At 35.2% G+C, this 18,963-nt stretch overlaps 2 protein-coding genes across 2 annotated transcripts; both read left to right on the top strand.

The window, feature by feature from the left end:
• Positions 1 to 473: 473 nt before the first annotated feature.
• Positions 474 to 5,517, top strand: LOC136813857 (small ribosomal subunit protein eS8-like). Its single transcript, XM_067070351.1, has 7 exons — positions 474 to 560; positions 754 to 860; positions 1,433 to 1,532; positions 1,809 to 1,932; positions 3,276 to 3,327; positions 4,717 to 4,846; positions 5,392 to 5,517. The coding sequence occupies exons 1-7, from the start codon at positions 557 to 559 to the stop codon at positions 5,499 to 5,501; spliced, it is 627 nt and encodes a 208-aa protein (XP_066926452.1). The 5' UTR covers positions 474 to 556; the 3' UTR covers positions 5,502 to 5,517.
• Positions 5,518 to 13,231: 7,714 nt separating this feature from the next.
• LOC136813858 (syndecan-2-like) lies at positions 13,232 to 15,245 on the top strand. Its single transcript, XM_067070352.1, has one exon. It carries the CDS (start codon positions 13,460 to 13,462, stop codon positions 14,186 to 14,188), a length of 729 nt encoding a protein of 242 aa, XP_066926453.1. The 5' UTR covers positions 13,232 to 13,459; the 3' UTR covers positions 14,189 to 15,245.
• The last annotated feature ends 3,718 nt before the right edge of the window (positions 15,246 to 18,963 follow it).

The raw sequence follows: 18,963 nt of genomic DNA on the forward strand, positions 1-18,963 counted from the left end.
TCTTCTCTCGCCTTGGAAATTTCAAATTTTGGTGAAAACTTTTGCCCTCGGAAATCCTGTGTCGTCCGCCCCCTGTTACAGACAAATTCTGGAATGGCCCATTGTAATAATTATGTATGGTTTTATCATTGTTTTTCTGCTGGACTACATAATTATTCGACAGGGTGGCCTCTTAGAAAAAAGGTCTATACTTTTTGCGATACTGGTACCATTTTATCTCCAGTTAAAAAATTATTTTTAATAAAGATAACAACAGGAATGAATTAGAATATAATATACTATAGTATCTCCAGTCACCAACAAACACCAAACCCAACAAACATCCAACCTTCGACAATCGGAGAAAAGTGATGCAAGTTTCCAGGCAAAGATACTTTCACTTTTAGAATTTCATTGCCATGTGAAATATCACGAAAATTGTATTTTTCGGAACGCTATCTTCTTTATGCGGGGGAGAAGCTTGTTACCATAAAAACACGTTCCTGAAAATAGACTCACCGAATCAACATCAAAACAGAACTTCAGGCAAGAAGTCTTTTTACTATCCAGCTCCAAGATGGGTAGGTTTACAATATTATACTACACTTTATCAGCAAGAATCTGCCCAATCGAGTGGCTTGGCACTTCCTAAACAACGCAATTGCCTGGTAAAGTTATCATTGTATCGATTTTTACTGGTATTGCCCTACTTGTTTTGAGAATGACAATTTAAACTTGGATGTTATTGACCACCTTCATCGGTTTGACTTTTAGGTATCTCGAGAGATAGCTGGCATAAACGCCGACACACTGGAGGTCGCAAGAAGCCTCTTACCAAAAAGAGGAAGCACTGTCTTGGACGTCCTGCTGCCAACACCAAGGTAAACAAATACTGGTTTGGCTTCAACCATTAAAGTTGTTCAAGTGGAAATGATTATCATATTCACATTTTGATGATTGTCATAATTTTGTTAGTCTGTGCTTTGATGTTGAATAGCAGATTAATTGGTCAAACTACTGACATGAAAACAGATATGTTTGAGTTTAATTATTGGTGAAGGCAATAGCTAATCATTATAGAGATCTCATCATTTATGTCATTGCCATCTTGTTAATTGTTCTTTTACTATTATTTTTATTTAGTCTGCCTTTGTGTGGCTAATTCTTATAAGGCAAGGAAGGAAAAATAAGGACCCTCCCGGCGCTCCGGTGCACGCTTTAAAGAGCCGTTTAGACAGGGTCACAAAAAAATAAATGTGATTAGCCAGTACCAACCAAACTTTTTATTTGATCACTGCGCAGCGAAAGCTATCGCATTTGCATTTATATCACGAAAAAAACGCACTTTTTGCACCAGAGGTTTCTGGAGCGCCGGGAGGGTCCTGAAAAATATTATAGCAACTGAAAAATGTCTCTTCACAATTATAATTTATAAATTTAATTGTAAATTCAGATTGGTGTAAAGCGAATCCACCCAGTGAGATGTCGAGGTGGAAACTTGAAATTCAGAGCCATGCGATTGGATGCTGGAAATTACTCCTGGGGATCAGAGAGTATGTTATATTTTTGATAATGTAATACTCGAGTAAGAAATTTTCACACAAGTTACAAACAAGTACTGTTACAAAATATTGGAGAAATGATGAAATTTGATATTGAGGGATATGTGATCGTTTTGATCAAATCATACTCCGTTGATCCTGTTTTGTCATAGTTACACTGATCTCCAAATGAACCAGACTAGGAGTTAATAAACTTGACTAGGGAAAGCTTTATTTTGAGAAGGATTTAAAAATTGAGAATGATAAATATTGATTACTTTGCTTCAGGTATCACACGAAAGACCAGAGTCCTTGATGTTGTCTACAATGCTAGCAACAATGAACTTGTACGTACCAAAACTTTGGTCAAGAACGCCATTATCCTTATTGATGCTACACCATTTAAGCAATGGTAAGAGAATTGCTGGGATTAAGCAGACCGTATCAATCTAACTCCATGCAATAATTTAAGTTCCATTAAAATTCATTGAACTCTCACATTATCAGATGTTAGAATGAGTTTGATTAATGGATTGCAGTTGGATCACTTTAACCTCATTTGTTTGAAAATTCATAAAACTCTACAGAATATTAGCTTCTGTTTTTAAAAGCCTAATTCAGAATGTTGATTGGGAATTACTTTTTTTTAATTTGATCTTTTCGCTGGATAGTGCTAGTGAACGTGCGTGCCTGAAAAAAAATTTTGAGGTCTGCCGACATTTTTTTCTGGCGTTATCCGGCTCTTTATAAAACGGAGAGAAAGTCTAGCATTTTTAAGCCGAAACCCTCACTAACAAATCACACACTTTTCTTCATCCTATCAATTTGGCCCGCAAAAATTAAAGGGTGTGCAAATTAGTAATTGTTGTGAACATGTAGAAATCTCCTTTTAGGGCTAGGGCTCTTTTAATGAAATAGGACCTCGATTCATGTTAAATATGCCTCTGGGATGTAAAATCTAGCTGAAATGCACACTTAAAATGAGTTAAACTTTGTTGCTTCCTAAATTGTTTGTTTGGTTTGACAAGTTTGATATGTCTGGTTTAGTGGGAACATGGATTACCAAGGTAATAGGCTAGTTGACAATGATGTTTTAAATCAAAATCTCTTACTATTTTGGATGATTACAAAAGTTTCTGAGTCACTAGCAAAATTTAATTGAAAGTTACTATAATCTTTATCTAATCAACTTGTCGAATTTGTTAGTCTTAAGAAGAACAAGTATACCAAATTCTGAATGGTGTACATCAAGTTCTTGCTGTAATTTCTGGCATTGTAATATTGAAAGATGAAAATGTACTACAGTTATGATACCTTAAACAAAATATTTGTTCCTTTACTTAAGATTTTTCTAAATATGAACAAGACTTCAAGTAATAACCCATCCTCGCTGATTCAGCATTCAAATATTTTTATTCAATATTTTGCCATAATGACGTACAGTGGTGTGAAATCTTGACATCTAATGTGCACATTTCTTAAGACCACTCTCCGAGTAATACACCAATACTCACTACCTTTATTGGTAGCCATGGATTGTGATTGAGTCATAGGTGTGCAAGATTATCAACTTTTTGTGCTTTGTTACGGTGCTGTTAAACTTTTGAAGCTTCTGTTTCAAAATGTTGCCCTACCATAACTTCACCAAAACTTGTACAATGAACATTCCATTTAACTTTGTTTTCAAGTTATTTGGAAAAGCTAACCATATATGAATATTTTACATGTAAAACATGTTCTTCCTCTTAATTTCAGGTTTGAAGCACATTATGGAGTTGCTGTTGGACGCAAGAAGGGACACAAAATAGTAAGCATATGTTATATATAGACTTGATGGTTTTATATTGCTCAATTTATTGAATTGTGTTAATGGTTATTCTAGTTCATGGTGAAATATAGGCACGTTAAAGCTAATGAACAGAAGCCTTTGGTATCTGTCCATTCGTTCCCAAGTGCCAATATTATCAAAAGGAAGGATAAATGCATTTGAGATTTTAATTCTTCATCTGCTGGAAGCCTCCTTACATTCAAACTCACACCTGATAAATCTTTGAAAATGTATTCGTGATATCCATGGCGTAATGTTTCCAACGGAAAGACCCCAGTTTTTGCCAGTAGTGGCAAGTTTTATACAACTTTTGTCTCGTATAAATTTGCCACTACTGGCTAAAACCAGGGTTTTTTCGTAGAAAACACACGTCGTGTATATAATGAATACTGTATGGTCTTTAAACAGCTTTAAAACAACCTAAAATGCAATGAAATGAAATTTTTGTCGGGCACGTTAAAGCTAATGAGCAGAAGATTTCGGTAACTGTCCATTCGTTCCCAAGTGCCAAAATAGTCAATTAGGAAGGATAAATGCATTTGAGATATTGATTCTTCATCTGCTGGAAGCCTCCTGACATTTCTTTCAGTGTATTTTATTGGTGAATTGAACTTCATCTAACTAGAAAAGGTAGCTTAAAGATGCAATGATGATTATTAACCTAAGGACACCTTCGGAGATCAGATTGATCTGTGAGAGTAATGTTGGTAACTGAAGTATCTTAATATAAAAAACATTTTACAGTTCTGTCGGTTTGATAGATATGCAATATGATAACTTCAAATGTGTTGTTGGGAACAGCCAAGGGTGTCTCCCATTGCCCTGCATTAGTCCCTGTTGTAAGCCCTCAATATTTTGATTTGATGATTAACTAGAACCATGAATGCAATGATGATTAGCAACCTTAGGACACCTTCGGAGATCAGATTGATCAGTGAGAGTAATCTTGGTAACTGAAGCATTCATTCCATGAATTTTCACTGGTCATGCTTTCTAAGAGAGAACTTGAGTCCCAAAATTTGGTTGTAATTTTAGTAAGTGAGGACAGCCCTAAATTCAAAATTCCTACAGTCCTGTACAGCCTGTCCTGTATATATCAGATTAAGAATGTAGTGCTGGTCTCCTGTCTAGCTGGAGTATTACTTGAAGAGCCCATGTGTTATAATTCCCAAATCTGCATGTGTTTTGAATGTCCAACAGTAAAATCTTGGATGCAATGATGATTAGTAACCTTAGGACACCTTCGGAGATCAGATTGATCGTTGAGAGTAACCTTGGTAACTGATGCATCCATGAAATTTCAGTTAATTTATTATTTTTGCTAATGTTATTATGTCCCTAACTAAAACATCCATTTTAACCATTCAGCCCGAAGGTGAAGAAGATCCTTTAAACAAAACAAGGTCCAAACACGCCAAAGCTAAAATTGCAGCACGAAAACCAGACTCTAAAATCGATCACCATTTAGAAGAACAATTCACCAGTGGACGTGTTATGGGTAAGTCTAACTTCAGTATCTCATGACTGTCGAGATGCAATGATGATTAGTAACCTTAGGACACCTTCGGAGATCTGATTGATCGATGAGAGTAATCTTGGTAACTGAAGCATCTTAATTGAAAAAACATTTTACTACTTTTGCCGACTGGAGAAATTTTAACTTCAATTTTTGTCCCCAACAAGTCTTTGCGAAAAAAATTTATCTCGCCTCCCTAGTATTTCGAAAGTAAAACTCCTTCTCGCAGCCCAGTAAAAATCAGTGCAATAGACTTTACCGGAGTTTTTTATTTTCCTAAAAAAGCGATACATTGTGGGATTGTTTCGGGATTGTGATCAGTAGAATTTCCTCGAGGAATTCCTAAGAGAATTCTATTGTAATACTCCCGAAACAATCCCACACTGTACCGTCTTTTAGGAAAATCAGAAACTCTGATAATGTCTATTTGAAGAGTTTAGCCAGGCTTGGTTTGCAAAACTTCATTCCATTCTAAGAGTGTCTGCTAATGATGAACTGCCTTAGTTTAAATTCGTCTTTTTTTCCAGCATGCATTTCATCTCGACCTGGACAATCTGGACGATGTGATGGTTACATCTTAGAAGGAAAAGAACTCGATTTCTATTTGAAAAAATTAAAAACAAAGAAAGGCAAATAGATCCCTTCACTATAAATGTTATCGTGTCATTTACTACCCCTTAGTTTCCAATGGGTTGCTGCCCGATTTCAAGCTTTTATCATTATTTGTTTGAGGCATTTTTGTGCTATAATTGTTTTTCAATCATTATGGACCTACCCCGGTAGGGTGGAGGTCCTATAAATTAACCTGTGTTAGTTCGTTCGTTCGTCCGTCCGTTCGTCTGTTACCAACTTTTCTCAGGATTGAATCATAGGAATCTTTTTGGACCTACCCCGGTGGGGTAGAGGTCCTATAAATTAACCGATGTCCGTTCGTCCGTCTGTTACCAGCTTTTCTCAGGATTGGCTCATTAGTTTTTTCTAATTTTTGGCACAATGATGCAAAATGGCAATGCCCAAAATGTCAAAAAAAAATTTGCCGGAAAAACTGTTTTTTGGCATTTTCTTGAGATTTTATCATTAGTTTTTTCTGATTTTTTGCTCAAAGATACGTATTAACAATGCCCAAAACATGGCTGAGTCCAATTTTTGAGAAATTTTTTTTTCTGGATTGTCATTGGACTTTTTCCTTATAATTGATTGTTATACCTAAAATGTGACGGAGCCCGATTTTCGAAAAACATTTTTCCCGGCCGAAAATGCCGGAAAAACCGTTTTTTTGGCATTTTATCGAGATTTCATCATTAGTTTTTTCTGATAAAAATAATAATTTTCTGACCCGGTCGCAGACTATGAGTTCATCTATATACTGTAGTTCATCATAAAAAAATCAAGTTGGAGCATTCAAGCTATCAAAGTAGTTTGGTCAGATATTCCCACTTGTAAATCAAGATTTGTTCTTTAGTAGTTGATACATTAGTATATTCATAGGGCTTTACTTCATACTGATTGTACATAAAAGTTATCTTTAAAGTTCTATTTCAGTGATCTTATTACTTAAATATACTTAAAAAAATAAAAAATTTCTGGCCGGCCGCATGAAAGCTTTTTTCCTTCACCCACATTCCGGAAGCACTACATTTATTTTTATTTTTGCCTGACAGCAAAACTTTTCTACATTATATATTTAAATGCATGTGGAAGAAAATGTCAAGTTCACGACAAAAGTTTTCCACATTTTAAACGCACATGGAAGAAAATGTCCAAATTCACAACCAAAGGTTTTCCACGTTTAAAACGCACGTGGAAGAAAATGTCCAGATTCACAGCAAAAATGTCCACGTTTTAAACGCACGAGGAAGAAAATGTCCAAATTCACAGCAACAATTTCCAAGTTTTAAACGCACGTGGAAGAAAATGTCCAAATTCACAGCAACAATTTCCAAGTTTTAAACGCACGTGGAAGAAAATGTCCAAATTCACAGAAACAATTTCCAAGTTTTAAACGCACGTGGAAGAAAATGTCCAAATTCACAGCAAAAATTTCCACGTTTTAAACGCATATGTGCAAGAAAATGACCAAATTCACAACCAAAATTTTTCCACGTTTGAATCGCACGTGACTTGGAAGAAAATGTCCAATTATATATAATTCACAGCAAAAATTTCCACGTTTTAAACGCATATGTGCAAGAAAATGACCAAATTCACAACCAAAATTTTTCCACGTTTGAATCGCACGTGACTTGGAAGAAAATGTCCAATTATATATAATTCACAGCAAAAATTTCCACGTTTTAAACGAATGTGCAAGAAAAAGTCCAAATTCAAAACCAAAAGTTTTCCACCACGTTTAAAATGCATTTTAAAAAACCAAGGGAAATTCAATCATTAATCAGTAAATTTTGCTCTGGGTTTAAATTTTTACTTCAAAGCTAACCAGTTCATATCCAACCACAACCATTTGGCTTGGGTGCTGCATCTAACCACCATCCATGGTGGCCGCATCTAGCCACCATCAGATGGCCATCTTACCATCATAAAAAAGTGAGTTCAAACTTTTTTGATGTTGCAAGTATTTAATTTTTCAAATATAGCATGCTCAGATTAATCCACAAATATTTAATATCTGTATTTAATATCTATAAATATCTGCCTTGTTAGAATTTGTGTAGATATACGGGCAAAATTGAAGTTAGTTTGTTGTGAAAGTTGATAAAATGTCCTGTTTTTCAAGAGATTGCATCTCTCATGCCAAACCAAACGAAACATCAAATCCAGGAAGGAATAATAAGAAAACTTCATCATCAACCATTTCTTGTAACAATCACACAAAAAGCATGATCCAATTCAACTCATTAAAGCATAAAAACCAAAGAAAAATAGCGAAAGAGCAGTAGCAACCAGTTGTTTATTTTTGCCGCCATCTTTATTTTGACTGTTAGAAAGCAGTATGGTCCGATCAACAATACGCTCTCGAACCGGGCAACGTTTCCCGATCGGCAAGGAGGATTGAGCGCCGTGCCCTTATTTTCCCGCGACGTTTCTTGAAGAAATGACGTCTTCATCCTCCTATAAAAATACTCTACTTTTTTTGAGCCGGAGCTTGATTTACAAAGAGATTTGGAAAAAATCCATTACGTAATGCTTCTAACAGACAGTCGGGTTCAGGCGACAATTCTCCATATTGGGACCTAAGACAGTGCACACGACGACGAAAGTCCTGAATGGAAAACGAGGCTAAAAAGCTGAAAAAATCGATTTTTATCGACACCCCGCATATCAGCTTTTTTCCCGCGCTTTTGCCAAAAGAATCGCACTTGCTCGCTGCGCTCGCTCAATTTTTTTTTCATCCAGTTTTGTCTGAGCTCTACTGTTGCTTATAAAAAATAAGGCACTGAATGGTTAAAGTAAACAAGAAAAATCTTACACTAACACAAACATTTAAAGTATGCATTTGTTTTTTTATCTCAAATTTCTCAAAGTCTGTTCTGGACTCATAAATTTGATAGTACTTGGTTTGATCGTGAGTATCTTTTTGTTTTGGGCGAATTTTATAATAGCGTTTCTTAGAGGAAGGTATGGGTCAGCAACATAACACACATGTAGCCAATGATACTTCTGAAGAAATCCGATTTGTGATAACTGATAATAACAGCAGAAATACTTCAAGAACTCTAAAAAGTAAAGATTTTTGTTGCATTCCAACCGTTAAAGGACAGGTGACCATATCAGTTTTTCCGAAATTGCAGGAGATTCTTGCAATTCAAAGACAGTACGGAAACTCAACGAACAACTGATCGAAGTTTGTCATAAAAAACGATACAAAGGGTTTTCGAATTGGAAGAGTAAAATATGGCACTGTTTGGATGGAAGAAACTGGTCTACAATAAAAGTAGTGATTTGATAAAAAATTGTAATTCTTTGGATGTCTTTATTTTGAGTGTAATGAAAAAAATAATGTGTAAATGTTTGGAAAATGTTTTCTTAAACTCTGGCTCTCTTCTATTATTCTTTCAAAAATACTCTTGTGCTTAATTGTAGGGGGATGAAAATTCCAAGTCAATACCTTTTTTCAATCCTGAGATATAGATTGTCCTAAGGGATATCACATACAAAATTTGAGCAAAAAATATATATTGAAGTGAAAAAAGTTAGAAGGGGTGCTATTTTCGATGACGTCAGCACTTTACGACGTCATTGTGATGTAGTGACGTAATATCATACCGAAACTGAAAGTGGTTCAAAAATTATCAAAAATTTTCGTTCACAGAGCGGGGGGGGAGGGGCTCACTTAATATCCAACTTCAGCATATTTCACATTCTGGTCTATAAAATATACACCACACAGGTGGTCCACCAGAAATTTTGCCAACTATCTACAATTTTTTATATCGACAAATGGTCCAAATTTCAAGTTTTTAGCATTTCCCAATACTGAGATCTTAGGGGAGAGGAGGAGGGCTTTTCGGCGTCCCTCAAGATGTATATAATATAGAAGGAAGATGTGCAAGGGGTTAAGGGTAATTAAGCAAAACTTTAAGCTTTTAGAAGCTTGTACTCCAAAAAATAAAATCAAAACTAACTTTGAAATATATTTTCTCTTTAAGTGATTAAAAATAAAAGTTGCGAAATGGTTCATTATACTGAACAGTACGTCACAAACAGCCATATAAACAAAACTCAACATTCTCACAAAAGTTGTCTTTTTGATTTCCCAAACATTCGTCTCAAGCGTTCCCTTCCACAATAATTTATGTAATTGCAATTGCGGTCAGTCCACAGTCGGCTTCAACATATACACGTGTTTTTATTTACGTGACCGAAGTGCCTACTAAAACAATCCGGGGGTAAATAGCGAAGCAACACAGCAGATTATTCGTAAGTATCTTTTGGCATTGACCATAGTTTGCACCCCCCCCCCTTTTTAATAGGGGGGGATGCCAACTTTCTGGAGGGCCTTTGTAGGGGGGGGGTACCGAGATCTGCCGAAAAAACTAGGGGGGATGGGAATGTAGGGGGGGGGGGGGGTCAAATAAAAAAGGGGGGACCTGAAGAACTTTCAACAGAACACACACATTTTAGATTAGATTTTAAAATGATCAAGATTAATGAAAAACGCTAGTTATATTCTGTCATTGTTGGCTCGTGACTATAATACTTCATACTCTTTCTTGTTGATAATTTTGCTGGTAGGTGGGAAAGCGAGTTTCCTTCGAAACGGATTTTCTGTAAAAAAAAAGGGGGGATAAGATTTCATTACAAAAGGGGGGGATGGGTATATAGGGGGGGATGAAATAAAACTAGGGGGGTTCATACCCCTCTGCAAACTAATCAAATACAATATATTATACTATATTTCCGTAATTCAAAAATCAAAAATTCATTTTTCATTCGCGAAAAATAAAAATAAAAGAATAATAAATTAATATTACATACTAAGACGCCCCCGTCTTTTACTCTCATTTAATTTCCAATCTCGGCACGTGCAAAACGCCCGTCCGCCCAATATCCACCCAATCAGCTTAAATTCACTTTAATTGTCCTTTGACATTCAAAAAATAGTATTTAAAAATTATGAATTTATAATAATTACAAAAAACAAAAAGTTTGATACTTCATTAGTGAAATATTCAATAAATTCCTGGTTTCAATTTTCAGTGGGCGTTCTTCTAGGGCTTCGTTTATCGCGCAATTTTTGCGTCACACAAACTTTCCCGGCCGCTCGTAATAATTATACATTATATTTATACATTGCCAGATTTGGTTCTCCATTGTCGAGTCAGGATCGATGGTGACGTCACCTAAGCATAAAAAAGAAAGGATTTCGTCAGTTTTATGCATATATTAATTTGCGAGATATTCTATTCGCCGCGCGAGCGCACTTTTCGTAGACTAGTCGGAGTACTTTCTTTTACTCGCGGGATTGATGGTAACTTTTCATCTTCGTTATTTTTAAAATGAAGCACAACCGAAAAAAAACGAAACTTCAGAAAGTTGCGTATTTCCAGTGAGTAAACGACTCTGACAATTAACAAAATTGATGATGATGATTTTTTTTCGGTCAGGCCAATGTCTCGTATACACCCCTGTCTCAGTGCCCCGGTGGCCTGATTTCAGTACATGATTTTTTTCAGTACATGGTTTCAGTACATGATTTTTTCCTACGTCACTGCAGTAATCAAATTTTTATTGCACTCATTTGTGAATTGAGATATAAATATAAATAAGACAGCGACAATAAAAAACAGTTCTTGAATTCCCAAGCCATTTAGGATGATTACAAATGAGTGCAATAAAAATTTGATTACTGCAGTGACGTAGGAAAAAATCATGTACTGAAACCATGTACTGAAAAAAATCATGTACTGAAATCAGGCCACCGGGGCACTGAGACAGGGGTGTTCGTATTGGGGGTTCTAGTCTTGAGCCCAAAGCCTACGCAGGATTGCAGCGTTTGGGTAAACGAGACAAAACTCTAAAAAAGCTGGTGTTTTGACGCGCTTCCGTGCTCTCGAAATATCGCGGTTTGAGACGCACTGCTGAAGTGAAGCACAAGCATGGCCATAGATGCCTTCTTCGGCTTGAAGATGAAGGTATAAGTTTGGAAGACTTTTTGAAAGGAATTGGTGAAAAAGGTGCCATATCTGGAAGTGCTGTCCCAGCTGCATACAAAAGTACATCTACTTATGTCTATCGCAAAATGGGCCAAACGGAATTTGAACTAACGATGAAAAATCAAAAACTCCAGTGGCCTTACATAACAAACCCAAGAAACAAGTATAATGGTGAAAAATGGATGACAGAATCTGTTCAACATACCAGAGAGTTTAAACAGCAAACACAATCTTGTCCTAATGTCGTTGAAATTCAAGTAAATAAATTTGGATATAAAAATATCAAAAAAGACGCTATACCTCAGAAAGGGTCATTCAGTGTTCAACCAAAAGGAAAAGAAGTTGTAAAATTTAATATCACAAACAAAGAAAGATTAGCTGGGACAGAAAAAATCAATTTAGGGTTAAAAGGTGGTGCTAACGTGGATAAATTCAATGAAAGTGTGATCAGTGTTTCCAAGGTGAACCCAGAAAGGGGGGTCCACCGGGTCTGTGACACAAGGGTGTTTATATATCGAACTAAAATACCTAGTCTTTAGAAAAACCTGCACAAAAAAATCTCATGATTGTTCACTGTTTATAGATTCTCAATAAAACAGTTTCACGTTTCACAAAGTCTTCAAAGGTTCCATAGTTGCTCCACCCCTATTTTGGTAAAAAACTGTTCAGTTCACAGTTTCGTACCCAGGAGGAGCCACTTGCACCATTTTTCTCTAATTTTATCAATGGACATGATTCCGACGTAGTTAAAACCTTTCGTGAGTACTATCAAAGTCATAAAAAGTGAAATAAGGGACTGGGTTCGAGTTTGAAATTTCCAAACACATTATTTAGACCATAGACAAATCCGGAGACAAGTTGAAGTTTTATGAACTTGAACAGCCCCCTGTATCACTGAATAGAGTGTAACATAAACGGCTTTTTAAATTCTAAATGTTGGCTAACATACAGGCTGGCTTCAGGTTATCCTTTAACTTTGTATCCAGCAATATCAAAGTAGAGAAATTATGTCTCAGGAATTCTCTACAGCTACGGTTAAAGTGACAAGAGAGATGGCAAGTAAGGAAATTAATGGCGGGTGAAAGCAACTTCGATATTTGACGAACAGCATTATGTCAACTTTGCTTAAACGGTGTTTTGGTGTTTTTCCCCTAACAGAGCAAAGCAGACAACGACATGTCGCCTTTGGTGATGACCCGCATCAGTAGCCCCACAACCGTAGCTGTAGAATATCTCGGATACATAATCTCTCTAGTATTTTTTCTATGACATTCTGACGTCACAATACGGTTTGATCGGGAGGATCGGTGTAGCTTATGACGTTTCACGAAAAATGAATCAAGGAGATCTTTTTTCTCTCATCCTTCATTCCTTTGAGATCCTGTCGACGCTATAAGCTTTATGTGTTACATGGAGTTGACATGGAAAAGATAATATGAAAAAAACGGGGTTCTATTTTGAGTCACTCTTTTGTCAAAACGATATTATTCAAATCAATCAAAGAGCAGAAAAAAAACGATACTCAGAGAAAATGGAGGGGAGGAGAGCCCTGGTTATCTATTCTTGTGATGTCATAATAGCGAACCAATTCATTCTATTTTGCATAAATTAAAAATTGATTACATAATTAGTGAATGAACCAATCACAAGGGAGTATCTAATTGAGATCCATTGTGTTAGTTTTTGTATCGCATAACTCGAAGACACTGAAGTGTAAAACACTTTTTTTACATTCTTTTAGAGCGGTTAGAGAGAAAGGACAACATGTAGGCGAGAGAAAAATTTTCTCAAATCGCGCTCGATTCATAACATAACATAAGAAAAAATCGTTTTGAGTGTAAAAAGCTATCAACATTGAGTTTTTATCACTTAGTTGACTACATCGTAAATAATTTACTTGATCGTTTTTACTTTTTTCTTTATTTTTCAGTTCAAAACTTATTACAGTGAATCTTAAAAAGAATATCAAAAGAAAAGGAGAATGTTGAGTTTACGGTCTTTGGTATTCGTGTTTTGTTGCGCGCTAGTTTTCGGCGCCGTAGAAGATTCTAAAGATGGCGTTGAATTTGAAGTTGGTGGAAAACCTGATCAAGCGAACATCAAAAGATTGTTTACCAAACTAAAAACTGTTCCAGCTTTCGATGATACTGAGAGCTCTGGCGATTCTGATGATACTGAAAAAGGCTCTGGAGAAGAGGGTGATTCTGAGGAAGGTTCCGGCTCTGGAAGCGGCGTCGGTGACGGTAACGAGCCAAGCATTGTAGTTGTTCAAACAGTAAAACCAACTACTAAAGCCAAGACAACAAAGGCTATTGAAAAATCAACAGTCGTCGATATCAACGAAGTTACAACAGACGAACCTAAACAAAAAACAACCCAAGGAAACGACATTATCATCGATGCCGGCAAACCGACAATTCTTTACGGCGGAGATGAAGAAAACAACGACGTTGATGATGAATTACCGACAAGCCGTCAACAACAAAAACAACAGAAGCAAAACGACGAACCGACAGGAGTTAACTTCACTGTCGGAATTATTGTCGGTGTTGTCGTAGGGGCTATCTTAGCTATCCTTGTTATTGTTTTCTTGGTATACAGGCTAAGGAAGAAAGATGAAGGGAGCTATTCTCTTGACGAACCCTCGTCCCAGGCTTTTATAAGGGACGAAAAAAGTAACCCAGGACAAGGCAAAGAATATTATGCATAATTAATTTAAGACTCGGGATTCTTTGATGGAAACCGAATACTCTTTCTGATAAAGATGAGAGTATAACATGCATATATGGTGGGTTGGATATGAAGGAAAAATAGTAAGCTACCCGTTACGGTTTAGACACAATAAAATTTTGTGAAGAAAAATTAATATAATGCATACAACACTCTTCCATGGATTTTAGGTTTAGAGAGATATTATTTATATGAAAAAGTTGTATGGAATTTTCATAACAAGGTATTGGTAAAAGAAAAGGAGCAAAAAATGTACATAACTATTGAGATGGTGCTAAATCGTATCTAGCGAGTGTACTTTATTGGTAGGCGGACCGCGTGGACAAATGATATGTATAAATAAGCAAAAAACAACAAGTTCATCTACGGTACATTTAAAACAAATAAGGCAGTACAAAAAATCAAGAAGATTTTTTTCAAAATTGTAAATTATTATTATATAGAGGTTAGTTATCATTTTAGTATTCATTATAGTTTGAGACAAAAGCAAAGTGGATATTTGTTTGAAAAAAGTCATCAAAATATTTACGAAAAATGTTAAAATTGTCATTTTTTTACACGAAAAATTACTTAACTGTGAACTGTGTTTTGTCCTCTTGTTTTTTCTTTGACATGTTTTGTCGATAAAACACAAAGTTTAATTTTTGAACTTTTTTAATAATATTTTTTATTTTATAATTTTTTTTTGTCTGTAAAATAAACAACGAATCTAAATGACAATTTTTTTTTATTCTAATACCGTTTATTTGTTGTCTTACATGATGTCCTGACCTATTAATGAAAAAAGTATTTTTAAGATGAATTTCACAACAAATACTTTGGTATAATTTTATGCAGTTCGATACATGCTGGTTAGGAAGAAAAGATTCTCAAATCACTCATATCAGGCCAAAAAAAGCGATAAGAAATTTTAAAAATTTTCCATTGTAAATAAACTCAGAAAATCTTTTTGTCTTTGCTAAAATATTTTTTTTGTATTTTTTATTACCCTATTCAACGATTAAAAAAAAATAGTAAATAATTGATCGTTTTGAAAATTTCCCTTTTTTTCTCGTAATTTCGCAATCATTTTTAAAAAGAGTATTGATAGTTTTCTCTGATTGTCCCAACTCAAGGGTATAAACTTTATTTCGAAAAAAAACGAAAAAGAAATGAAATTAATCTCATCTCCGAGACTTGCAATCCAAAAATTTTCACCCAAACAGAAAGAACCAGGGCAACAAAAAAGATATGAAGTTTATCTCATTGAGACTTGCAATCCATGAATTTTCACCCACACAGAAAGTTTTCAAATTAAAAACTAGTAAATAGTTGTCTAATTGTTCACCAGGGCACTTTATTATTTTTATTCTTCATTTATTTCCAAGTATCATTTCATACCCCCCCCAATAATTTGCAAAGGTTGAAAAATTGAACACCGGGTACCATGCATTTGAAAGAACTGTCTTAAACACTTTTCTTGAATTATATTGAGATCACAATATCTATAAATTAAAACACAATTTTAAACTTTAACACGATACAGTAGTAAAAGTAGAGGAATATTTCAAAGGAAAAATAACTTAACTCAAATCAAATCAAAAAAATCTTTAGTGTTTTAATTAGGAATGACACTGTAGTCAAATCGTCAAAGAGTAACTTGATTCTCAAAACAAAAAATTTCGTGAATCAAGCGGCTTTTTCCCGAAACCTTCATGCTCGTCAAGAAGCCTTTCTCTTTCTTTCTATCCCCTTGTTATTTTTTATGAACTGTTTTATTTTGTTTCGTAAGGATTCTAATGTCAACATCATGCGAACTTTGACGACAAAAAATGACGAAAATATTTCTCTTGTTAGAATCAGAGTTTCTATGATTGCACTTTTGAGAACGCTGTAGTGACTGAAACGATTTGGAAAAAGCCCGCAAAATCTATGACGAAAAAGGTGCTGGTTTACCGTCGTCCTCAGTTGATCAGGATCTAAATAAATCAGAAGCTATGCATCTCTGTCACTGGAAAACACAGATAAATAAACTCAGTAATGATAATGAGATTTGGTATTTTGTAATCAAACCACCCGTTAGAAGCCGTTAGAAGCCATTAGAAGTAAGATTTTTCAAGGCTTGAAATTGCAATGTCCATATATCATTTGTGACATTTTACCCAGCTGGCACACAACGTTGTTTCAACGTTTATCTAACGTTCACAGCGTCCATATAACGTTAGGTGAACGTTGAAACAACGTTGTGTGCCAGCTGGGTAGGCTTTCTTATTAAAAAATGATACAATTTTGAACAATTTTGAAGTCGGTCTCTTCATCTCAAGACTTTAAAGACGAAGTAACGTTGTTTTATAAGAACATACTAAAAGAGAGCCTCCAATAGCTAAAATATTAAGTAAGAACATTTTAAGGCTTTGCAGACTCTAAAACACCTGACTTCTTAGAGAAAATAGACAAAATGGTGGAGACAAGAACAAGCTAAGAACATTTTAAAGCTTAGAACTAAAAAAGAACATCTGAAGGCTAAAAAGATTTTGAACGTTCTTGTAGAAAAAATGAAGGAGTCTTCATCAAATATACCTCTTGACAGTAAATAAGGATAAAACCCTTCAAAAGTACTTCAGAAAGAAGATAAAATGATACCCTTAACTTTTCCATTTTCCCTCTGCCTGTTTGGGAACAAAAAGATGATTCATGTAAGAAGTCAAGTAGGAAAATTGTCAATAAATATAATCATATGGTCAGCGTATGGGTAGAACTCGATGTCCACATCATCGATGAGTAGAGCTTAGTATTGAAATATCCCTTGTACCTTTCATTCCCTTTTCTCTCTTGCCTGTTAGGAAAAAATTGATCTACGTAAAAATTTAAATAGAGAGATTTGTCAATAAATCTAATCATATAGTCGGCGAATGGGTAAGAATTTGGAAAAGAGCTTGGCATTAGATGAATAGACCTTAGGAAGTATTGAAATATCCCTTGAACCTTTTATAGTACTACAGTGAGAGGGGAATCTTGAAGATGTCTTAGAATTGATTTCTTCAAAACTCTTGTCCCGTTTTATAAAATATGGTGGCTACTGGGAAGAATCATGACGTATGCTTTTTGTCAAACCACGTTCCAGACAGTGACGTCATGACACATAAAGGGGATAGTACCAATTTAGAATGCCTATAACTAACTATATTTGTGGTGTGGGAATTTTCAAAAGTGATCACTTAAATTTCATGACTTTTTTCTGATAGCATGAGGTAATTTATTGCGAAAATTCTCACATAAATTCAATAAATTGAACTCTTTTTCTACAATATAATTCAATATGGGAGACTACGAACAGAATACAAGGGGTACTAATTAAGTTTCGGGAAAAGAAGCTTAACGACTAATTACAGGCTTCATAATGAAGCTCCTTTTGTTTCTTTGTAAAGCTGAACCTAATTAAGGTTTTCCTGTTTTTCTCCTGTTGTGCTACACAAAAACCTTTTTATGACGTCAGTAACAAAAGATGCAAGGATACCTGACGCTTAGCGCTATGCTCTTATTGACGGGAACCGGATCAACGCGCGTTCACGCCGGACATGAAAGGCGGATATCATAGAAAGCGGAAATAATCCAAGGGTTTAAAATAAGTTTTGTTCAAACGGGAAATTTAAGACATAACTTTTGATTTTAAGTGACACTATGACATATTCATGACATAGAAATTTGTAGTTTTTAAGCTTTCGAGTACCCCTCCTCCACTTCGCATTGAAAAATTAGTTTGGATTAAAACTTTGAGTTGTTGCCCACAGTCCAAGAATAAGGATTTAAAAGTCTTCGTAAACGTATTTATGTAGTAAACTATAAGTGTTCGTTCGCTATACCCGAGAATCCACTACAGTGATTTTACCGCTGATTCTTTTGTTTCTATTTGCTTCACGTACCAAAGCAATGGATACTATCTGCTGTGTATATAAAACTTACAACCTGAACCTAAATACTGACTTTAGCCATGACTCAAGTTTGAACAAGTAAACACACCTAACAAATCTCTGACGTATTACGTTTTGAAAACCATTTTACGTGGAATGTTTATGTTACGTTCTTTCAAAACAGTGAAAGAAAAAGTTCTTATCGTTTCGTTGTGTTTTTCATTACATCATTCGATGGTCATTTTCTTTGTGATTGTTTCGTTCTAAGGTACATTATGCTATGATAGTTTCGTGCAAACCTACACAAACTAGTTTCCCAATAACAGGGTATGAGGGGCCCCCTATGAGTGGACCATACCGATTTAAAGGAATCTTGAAACACCCCTGTCTCACTCGAATATGCTTCTACGAAGAAAGGTTTTAACGGTTTGTCACAGGTTATGTTTTCACCACATTGCAAGTTGCCAGAACAGAAATATTTTATGTGGAATGATACACGTTTTTCTTTTTATAAGAACAAACTATATAAGAACATAAGGCTTCGAGGCCCAAAAATTTAAGAACATTCTAAGAACATACTAAGGCTTTGGAGATTTAAAAACATGCAATTTCTTAAGAAATTACATCAAAATGCTCAAAAAATGCTGAAAATAAGAACATTTTAAGAACATATTTAGGCTTCAAATCCAAAAAACTAAGAACATCCGAAGGCTTCGAAAATTTTTGACGTTCTTATAAAAAAAAAACGTGTAGAGCATTGAGTTTGAAAGGGAGCCCACGAAGGCGCTAGAGAGGAATCTTCAACTTTTCTCAAGCAGAAAAAAGTGAAGCCTTAAGATTTGCGCTGCATTTAGAAATTTTATTT

This window comes from Clytia hemisphaerica, unplaced genomic scaffold (assembly GCF_902728285.1).
Source record: "Clytia hemisphaerica strain Z4C2 unplaced genomic scaffold, Clytia hemisphaerica genome assembly, whole genome shotgun sequence".
Lineage (NCBI taxonomy): Eukaryota > Metazoa > Cnidaria > Hydrozoa > Leptothecata > Clytiidae > Clytia > Clytia hemisphaerica.

Coding starts and splice junctions, on each gene's coding strand:
- LOC136813857 (XM_067070351.1), top strand. Junction 3,328..4,716: donor GCAAGAAGGGACACAAAATA/GTAAGCATATGT, acceptor TTAACCATTCAG/CCCGAAGGTGAAGAAGATCC. Junction 4,847..5,391: donor CACCAGTGGACGTGTTATGG/GTAAGTCTAACT, acceptor CTTTTTTTCCAG/CATGCATTTCATCTCGACCT.
- LOC136813858 (XM_067070352.1), top strand. CDS start 13,460: ATGTTGAGTTTACGGTCTTTGGTATTCGTGTTTTGTTGCGCGCTAGTT.